The sequence below is a fragment of the Microtus ochrogaster genome, chromosome 1, assembly GCF_000317375.1.
Source record: "Microtus ochrogaster isolate Prairie Vole_2 chromosome 1, MicOch1.0, whole genome shotgun sequence".
Classification (NCBI taxonomy): domain Eukaryota; kingdom Metazoa; phylum Chordata; class Mammalia; order Rodentia; family Cricetidae; genus Microtus; species Microtus ochrogaster.
The window spans coordinates 90,136,831-90,146,282 of record NC_022009.1 but is presented as its reverse complement, the minus strand read 5'-3'; the positions used below and the strand labels follow the sequence as shown (position 1 = coordinate 90,146,282).

General features: G+C 49.0%; 1 protein-coding gene across 3 annotated transcripts in view; it reads left to right on the top strand.

Moving 5' to 3' along the window:
• Fndc3b (fibronectin type III domain containing 3B) overlaps nucleotides 1–9,452 on the top strand; it is a 291,701-nt gene that overhangs the window by 260,549 nt on the left and 21,700 nt on the right. For all 3 annotated transcript variants that reach the window (XM_005343904.2, XM_026782781.1, XM_013347920.2), the window contains exon 22: nucleotides 1,034–1,314. In XM_005343904.2, the coding sequence (XP_005343961.1) occupies nucleotides 1,034–1,314 (281 nt within the window). The remainder of the gene's footprint in view (nucleotides 1–1,033; nucleotides 1,315–9,452) is intronic.

Genomic DNA, 9,452 nt, shown 5'->3' with positions numbered 1-9,452 from the left:
GCTTTATAACACGTATGGAACATGTCTTCCATATCAGCTTCTGGTCGAGTTGTCAGAGGTGTTCCAGGCCCGCAGATAACAAGCTCTGTCTATGCTAGTGATGAGGGCAATGCTGAAATAGGATGCTAGCAAGGGCTCGCAGAAGAGTCTGGGAGGAAAGCCTCTGGATGAAGAAACCACAAGGGCACCGGTCCTGAGGTAGATGTCCGTGAGGACTGGCAAGGAAGTCGGCAGAACCAGTGAAATTAAGAACAGTGAGCGATGAAAGCCAAGTGCTAATGGCTCTTTTGACGCGAGGTCACAAGCCTCAGATAGGGTCTCTGTGTGCTTCTGTAGTAAAGGGCTTCCGTCTCTGTTCTGGTAAGATGGATGCCATCAAAGAGTCAAACTGAAAGTCCTGGAGGGGGCATAGTGGTTAAAAGCCCGTTGTTCCAGAGAACCCAAATTCGATTCCTAGCACCCATGTCAGGTTGCTCACAGCCACCTGTAGCTCCAGCTCCAGGATGTCCACCTCCCTTCTCTGGCCACGTGGGTCACCTGTACATGTGCCACGCACTCCTCCACATAAAGAAAAGCGCAAAACCGAAGGAAGTCCTGACTTTTGTATTAGTATGTTTTTCTAATCACTGCAGGTCCAGACTCTAGGGTGGGGCCAGTGCCGAGACCAGGGGGGTGTCACATTGGCTAGAGAGGAGGTGGTTGCCCTAGGGTGACTTCAGGTGGTCTGATGGGCGGGACGTGGGCGACTGGGACATAGGTGCTCCCGAGAACTCTAGATACAACCTGAGCAGCTTGGAGGATAGGGAATTCAGCAGCTGAGGAACCTCCTGGGTGTTCGCAGGCAGTAGGGTACACATGGCACCCTAGACATCGGGGCAGAGGTGGAGAGCAGTTAAGAATGACCCCTGACCTCCACAAGCAAATGCATGTACACACACATGTACACACCCAAAAATTTAACATTGGCTAATGTGGAGGTACTGGCGTGTGCTCATGCCATGATGTGACCTGGTGACACCCTTCTGTTTTCCAGGCCTTCAATCCCGCAGGTGCTGGGCCGTACAGCGAGCTTGTCCACTGCCAGACACCTGCCTCTGCCCCTGACCCTGTGTCCACGCTGTGCGTCCTGGAGGAGGAGCCCCTCGATGCCCACCTGGACCCGCCCTCTGTGTGCCTTGTACTGAACTGGGAAGAGCCGTGCAATAATGGATCTGAAATCGTCGCTTACAACGTTGATCTCGGACACACTAGCATTACTGTGGGCAACACTACCACACACGTGATAAAGGACCTCCTTCCAGAGACTACGTACCGGTGAGTGCAGAACGCTGTGAGAAATCTGGCCCATGGTGTCAGTTCCAGGGCTGAGCATCTGTCCTAAGTTACTGTGTTCCAGACGTTCCTCTTTAACATCTTTAAAGGTACTAGATGAAATATAGTTTAAAGGCTTGTATTGCTTTCTACCTACAGGAGTGATACATTCCCACAATTCCTAGCTTCTGAGGGAGAATTTTGTTTCAGACTTGAAATCCCTTTCCCCTCCTGTACCTTTGGTTTCCTCTTTCTTCATATATTTTTCTCTGTGAGTTATGTGACTGCATACTCCATCCCAGGCCACCTTCCTGACAACCTTCAGACCGGACACCCTCATTCTGCTCACTCCCCCAGAGCAGACACGGGTTCATTCAGGATTTCACAGAGTTCCTCACATGCGGGTGATCCCACTTGCCCCCTGTTTCTCCTAGCTGGCCCTTCACACTTTCAAAACACTTAGCACTTGCTCAGAGCCTCCTTGACTCAGGCAAAGCCCAGAGCTTGCAGCCAGTAGGCATCTCACTGGGGGAGATCCTGAAAGCCTGTCTGGATAATCAAGTGTGACCCAGCAGGAGCTCCTGCTTTGGGGCTCTGGGTTATCAAGTTGGGGAAGGGTCAGCTCAGGCTCGGGACCTGGTTGTCTTCAGGCCAGGTATCCCCGGGTCCCAACCTCTGTTAGGAGGAAAACAAGCCGATTCCCAGGAGGGCATCAAGTAAGGAGGAAATGGGTGGGTATCAAGGTATCAGATGGGGACAACTGAGCCAGAGCAGCAGCACAGCAGTTGTCCAGCAGTCTGAAGATCCTCCCACAAAAGTCCAGCTTCCTAGGCTGCTGCTTCAGAAGAAAATCTTCCATTTCCTGTGTTTTCTGCAGTGCTTTCTCATTCTCTAGTCTTTTTTTTTTATTTACTAAAGATTTCTGCCTCCTCCCCGCCACCGCCTCCCATTTCCCTCCCCCTCCCCCATCAAGTCCCCCTCCCTTGTCAGCCCAAAGAGCAATCAGGGTTCCCTACCTTGTGGGAAGTCCAAGGACCACCCACCTCCATCCAGGTCTAGAAAGGTGAGCATCCAAACTGCCGCAGTAGGATAAAAAACCCATTGCCATTGTTCTTGAGTTCTCAGTAGTCCTCATTGTCGCTATGTTCAGTGAGTCCGGTTTTATCCCAGGCTTTTTCGGACCCAGTCCAGCTGTCATTCTCTAGTCTTGAGTGTGTGTGCGTGCGTGCGTGCGTGCGTGTGTGTGTGTTGGCTTCTTAGTTTCAGGTGGCTGGCCAGCAAGCCCTCATCCACTCCTCTCTACCTTCCCTTTGCTGGGATTACAAGACCTTGCCATACACTTGCCTTTTTTTACATAAATTCTGACACTGGAACTCAGTTCCTGATGCTTGCAGGGCAAGCAATTTGCTGAGGAAGCTGTCTCCAGCCCTAGGCTCTCCTTGTTGCCAGAAGCTAAAGAAGGAGGCAGCTCAGCAGCTGTGAGGTCCAGATGTTCCATCCTGGCATTTCTTATCTCCCAGCTCTCTTTCCAAATACCTCTTTTCTGAGTAATTCATAAACCAGTTTTGCTTGTCAGAGCGGTGGCAGACTTTTCCTTGTTTGTTTTCAACATGCTCATCGCTCATCGTGTTGAGGACCCTCTTGCCCACAGCGTGCCTGGCAGACTTAGAGCGCATGTGAAGATTTCAAGGCCACTTAAGCCACAGTTTTAGAGAATGGGTGACCATCAGTGCAAGGAGCAAGTCCCTTGGTTCACTGTAGTCACGCTAAATGACATAGGTGGTGCTAGCGATGTCTGGGGCTGGGGCTCGACATGGAGTCCTTGCTCAGAATGTGTGCAGCCACGAGTCCCATGCTTAATCCTTAGACACACACAAAAGTGGGACCTCAGGTCAGAACTGAATAAAGGGGAACATGGCTGGTGAGATGCTTGCTCAGCTGGTGAAGCTGTTTGCCTCAGGAGTACATTTGGATGCTGTGCATGGAAGTCTAGTCAACACAGAACTGTGTGCTGCTGTCTCAGAGACAGAGCAATTATAGTGAGTCTTGCCACTGTTTGCAAACAAACCTAAGGGCTTCATTTTGGTCTGGTCAACTTTCCCTGACCTTTTTCTGTCCCATAAATTGGTTAAAATACAGCTAGGATGATCACCATGTGTGAAGTTTAGATAAAGGCTTGTGTCTTTATTTTTTACTTTTATTTTTATTTTTAGTATTTTTACATGTCTTGCCTGCATGTATGTTTGCACAGTGTGCATGCAGTGCCCATGAATCTGCTGGAGTTTTAGACAGTTGTGACCTTCCATGTAGGTACTGAAAATAGAACTAGGTCCTCTGGAAGAGCAGCCAAAGCTCTTAACCACTGAGCCATCTCTCCAGCCCCTTTTGTTTGTTTGTGAGTATAGGAGTTGCATGTTGTCCTCTCTAGACTGCATCTGTAATGACCCTTGGGACAGAAATCAGCGTTCTAACAGACCCCTCTCCTCGCTGCTATCAGAACTGCCTGGTAAGGGTTTGCTGGCACCAACAGACCCCTCTGCTCGCTGCTGTCAGAACTGCCTGGTAAGGGTTTGCTGGCACCAACAGACCCCTCTGCCCGCTGCTGTCAGAACTGCCTGGTAAGGGTTTGCTGGCACCAACAGACCCCTCTGCCCGCTGCGGTCAGAACTGCCTGGTAAGGGTTTGCTGGCACCAACAGACCCCTCTGCCCGCTGCTGTCAGAACTGCCTGGTAAGGGTTTGCTGGCATAATCTATATTTGAAATTTGGCTGGAATTAAAAAAAACAATTGTTAAAAGTATTACATTTAAGTTTAGAACTGTATCTGAAATTGAATTTTGCTTTGGATTGCAGAGAAAATGGAAAACAGGTTTCCTTTGTACATGCCCTGCCAAGTAGAGTCACAGACCATAAGCAGAGAGACTTGGGGGTCACCTGGTGACACCTGTCCTGTCCTGGGCACAAGCAGCTCCCTGACCTGGGTAGTGGTCCAGCTTTGGCTTGCCGGGCAGTCCAGCTCATCCCTTGAGCTTATCAATGCCTCTTTGTATCCAAAGCCGCTCTTCCAGCAGTGATTCTCAGAGCTAGCAGCAATAGTGGCTCCCGAAGACCCATGAGAAGGAGCAAAGGATCCGGCCTAAGCCCAGGCCTGGGAAATAGTGAGGTAACTGCGGCTCAGAAAAGTAAATCCAGGAGGCTCTCGCTCAGGAGTGGGACCTCAGCTTCTCAGGTTTATATGGAGTGAGTGGGTAGATGCCAACACAAAAAGGGGCCTGTAAGAAGGGGAGAAACAAGCCGTATGAGCCGGAGCTAGAGCACATGATAAAGGAAAAGGGAAACCACTGGGAGTACAGAAGTCTGGGTGCAGGAAGATGGGTCAGCAAAAGAGAGTGTATGCAGAGAAAGGATAAGCATGGCATGGTGGCATGTGCCTTGTATCCCAGTCTAGAGGTGGGGACAAGTGAATCTCTCTCAGTTGGAAGCCAGCCTGGTCTACATAGCGAGTTCCAGGCCAGCCAGGGCTACCTCATAGGTCTCTGCCTAAACAAACAAACAAACAAATAAAAAGAGTAAACTGAGATAGTTGTTGAAGAAATGGCTCAGCAGTTAACTGTTCTTGTGAGGACCCAGTCAGCTCCAGTAGCCACATCAGATAGCTCACAGCCATCTGTCCTGTGTAACTCAGCTTCAGCAAACCAGTGCCCTCTTCTGGACTCTGCAAGCATCCGCAGACACGTGGCATACACATTAACTAACTATAAATTAGAACAGGAAAGGAATTTTAAATAAAATTTAGGCTAGCAGTATGGCTCAGCAGGCAGAGGTGGCTGCTGCCAAGGCTGCCGGCCTGTGTTCAACCCCCAGAGCTAATGTGGTAGAAGGAACTCTAGTGAATGCTTCTCTAACTTCTGCTGTGGCGTATTTGTAGAAATGTGCTCTCTCTCTCTCTCTCTCTCTCTCTGTCTCTGTCTCTCTCTCTCTCTCTCTCTCTCTCTCTCTCTCTCTCTCTCTCTCTCTCTCACACACACACACACACACTAAATAAAGGTAAAAAGTTATTATTTAAGAGATTTTAAGGATGAGATAGTAAGGATGATGCGTCTTGGTCACAGAGCTTGGCCCTGAGATGGCACACTGTCGTTTGCAGTCTGGAGGACAGGTAGCATTGTTGTCATTTAGGAAGTACACCGAGGCACACAGATCCTGGGCAGATTTGGAACTGGAATCCAAACTCCTTTCTTCCACGTACAGAAACTTTCCTGTTCCCAGCTCTTTATGGCAAACTACAACTTCAGGACCTGAGGCTGGTTGTCTGTGGGTCGTGGGTAAAACTTGGTGTCAGTCATTAATGAGAACAGTGTCCTAGAAAATAATAAGTCTGGCGTGGGATCTGGAGTGCCAGTTTAATTAGCCCGCCATGAGAAGCGTGTGTAAGTGTGAAAACCTCTGCCCTGGAATGTACACGCATGTGCAGGTTGAGAGGGGAGGTACCTGAGCCCCACTCCTGTAAACTCAGCCTCAGTGGGCCTCGTAATGGCAGACACCCGGTGTCTCGCTCCTCATCAGCCCTCTCTTGCCTAGCATGGCTTCCGTGGCCTCCTTCATTATCCCCTCTGACAGCCTGTCTCCTGGTGGCCTCCCTGTGCAGCAGTGATCTGTGTGGCTTGCAGGGGGCAGGGCTGCAGACGCCTCTCTCCATCCTGAACTGGTTGTGAGGTCACCTGAGATCACAACCTCATTTTATGTCTGACTCACACTGAGCTGCAGAAAAAGGAAAAATTAAAATAGGTTTGTTTGTTAGGCTCACTTATGCCCATTTTTCCTAAGTCAAAGGGGTGAAAATAGCGTTTATTGAGTTCTTATTATGTCGTAAGCACAGTGTTCACTGCAGAAAGTGAGTCATAAACCCCTTGAGCGTAATGAGATGGGGCAGGGTTTGGGGGAGCCGAGTTCTGACTCCTTAGCCATGGGTTCAGCCCCTCGCTCGTGTCTCGCAGCCTGTGGAAGTAACTGAAACTCTTCATGCCTCTGTTGCCTCGTCTGTGAAGTGGGCCAAAAGTGCAGTCGGCTGGCATGCTGCCGTGTTTGCAGAGGTTTCAGCTACCTTCTTGGGTTAGACATAAGCCCGCAATAGACTACTGGCTATTCGTGGTTTGATCAGAAAGAAATGAGTCAGGACTCAGGCAGTTGCCACCTTTTAGGTTGGCTTGTGGGCTTGTGTGGAGGTGGGCTGGTGGCGCTGCTGTCACCGGGGCGTCAGGAGGGGCTTGGCCCAGGCCAAGAGAGACCTCTCCAAAGAGCTTTTCTCTGAGTCCGCTTTTCCTCACAGCAACAACATTCTGTGTTTCCTCCGTTGTCTTTTCAGAAGGTTCTCCCTCCCCTTCTCTTAGAGGGGGTGGTAGGGCATGCTGAGCATCTTGTGAGAAGCCTCTCCTGCTCCCGGGGCCTGCGACACCCCAGGCTTCCCGGGCCTTGACCTCAGTCACCCCATCCCACACTCAGAGCTACGTGAGGCCTGGGTAGCTGATCTCTTAAGGACAGTCACCTTCTCCCTGAAGGACAATTTGTTTTGAACGTCATTCTTCTTTTAATATAGTCAATGTCAGAAGTCTGAGCGTGCGTACAGAGTGCACTGTGGAAGACTGTGTGACTTCCTGAAGCAAGGAATAGTTGGCATCTAGAAGAAAGATACTGGAAGCCTGAAAGGCAGGCTTCTTAATTTGACTTACTCAGTGGTATTAGCATATTGATGATGAATGTTTAAATGTTCCCCCGCAGTCTGGCCAGGATACCGCTAGATCAGGACTATGTCACTTCCTAATTTGGAGGCCGTATTCTGCTTCCCTTGTATTCATTTTAATTGCTCTAAATTTCAAAAACTGCCATAATGCACATTTTTGAAGATAACTCTGTAGGTCCTGTCTGCGTTTCAGGGTGAGTGTGCTTCAGCTAAAGAGGAAGCATCTCTCTGTAAGGTGTGGAATAGATCTTAATATTTAATAAAACTTAAAGCTCATTTTTCTTTCTAACTCTCTGAAATGAATTCTTAGTGTTGTTACCCAGTGTGTCATGCTCACTGTTCTTTCACAGGAACTTAGAAATTGGGAATTATTTCCACGCCCCTACAAACAGTATGGTAGCTGTCTGTCCTTTCCGGGCTTCCGGGCCACCTCTGTTCCTCACGTGGCATTTCCCTGGTGAGCAAGATGGCTTCCTTTTAGCTCTTCAGCTCATTTCAGCACCAAGTGGAATTTTGTCTTTGGGACTAATTAATGTTAGCTCAGTGATCCGTGATCCAGATGTCGTTTCTGCTGACACGCAGTGTATTCTTGTGTAGGTGTGGGGCACTTGGAGTGAGTGTTCTGAAGTCTGTGTAGATGGTTTTAGGACCAAATGCTGGATGAGTGAAAACAGACTTACTGGCTCTTATTAGCAGAGCAGTTGGAGACCTGAATGTGTGGCTTAAATAAAAATTATCCTTTTATCGGATTCATAGCCATGTTGGGTCCAGATTTTGACAGGAAACTAAGGAATGCAGGAAGATTCTGAGCCAAAGGGACCCCATATGCACCCACCTCTGAGCACACCCCACGTGTCGGTCAGTGCGAGCCACTGAACGCAGCTGAGCTATGGTTCTCTCCTTTGTCAACTAGACAAAGGTCTGGCCTTGTGGTCAGAATGGGACATGGCATCTTGATATGAAGTCTAGACTTCTCCTGTTGAGGCCATTGAGTCAGGAATGCCATCAAGAATCACTTTGGATCTCACTGGTGTGCTTCTGGCCACTTAGCACTTCTCTGGTTGAATCAGACTAAAACCCATTGAGAAGTCACAAGTAAGCCGGTTCCCTAATCTTAATTAACTGTTAGTTCAGCAAAGGTGGTACCACCCTCGTTTACTGATGAGGAAGCTGTGCTTACAGGTGTCAGATGACTGCTGAAGAACAGGAGGAGGAGGAGGCTCCCAAAGAAGCTGTCACCACAGCATTCCTGCTGGTGCTGGGGATGGATGAGCAATATTTTCAAGGGGGAGACCACATGCCCCACTAAGGAGAGTGGTATACCTGCCACCGTGGTATTCTTGCTGGCACTGGTGGCTGATGGTGTGTTATATGAAAGGAAGATTAAGTGCCAGCAAACGTAACCAGTCAGAAAACCATAGGCCTAGAGCTGTGTTGAGCCCTTCCTAATGCTGCCACCCAATACAGTTCCTCATGTTGGGGCAACCTCCAATCAGAAAATTATTTTCATTACCACTTCATAACTGTAATTTTGGTAGTTATGAATTGTAATGTAGATAGCCAATATGCAGGGTACCTGATCTGTGACCGCTGTGCTGTGAAAAAGCCATCTGAGCACCCCCAAAGGGGTCATGACCCACTGCTTTAGAGGCTTTGAGGAAATGAGTGAATTTAGTCAAACTAGCTAAGACTTGAATTTTTAAAACCATTTTTATTCCTATAAATAATTCTCATGTCTTAGGTTTGGTTTCATTTCATGTTGAAATGTGCACAGCAGAAGAACAGCCCTAAGCAGCTGGCTGCCTTTTGTGTACTGAGTACTGCCAGGCTGCGCAGGTCGCAAGAAAGGGTAGAGGGCTTCCTGGACTACATGGTGAGCGTGGCTCTGAAGGGCTGTGGGCCAGCATCGCAGGAAACACCTCAGCCTGGGGTGTGGATGGACCCTGTCCTGAATGAAAGGGAAGACACATGGCTTGGATGCTGAAAAGACTGTCAGATCAGCCTTAGCGGCGACAGTGCAGAGCTGGACTTACTGTATGGCTTCCCTTTCCCTGAGAAGAGAGAGGTCGCCATAACTTCAGCAGCGCAGCCTGTGTTTCAGGATGTCCCCTCTCTGGCTGCAGAAGCCTTTGTTGCACTTTCTTTCCGGTGTGGAGAAGGGGGCAGCCACTAACACTGTGAAGCATTTGTGAAGGCTCCTGTGAGAAGGAAAGAAAGTTCTAGACTTTTATTGTTATTTTAGGTGACTTCTTGTATAATAGAAATAGGAAAAGGCAGGCCCATCATGTTGGCTGGTAGCCTTTCTGTCATCTACTGGGGATATGAACTTGCTGTACCCCAAACCTTGTCTAGTCGCAGGTGGGATGAAGAAAACCGGTGGGTTCACACTGTCTTGGCAGTTT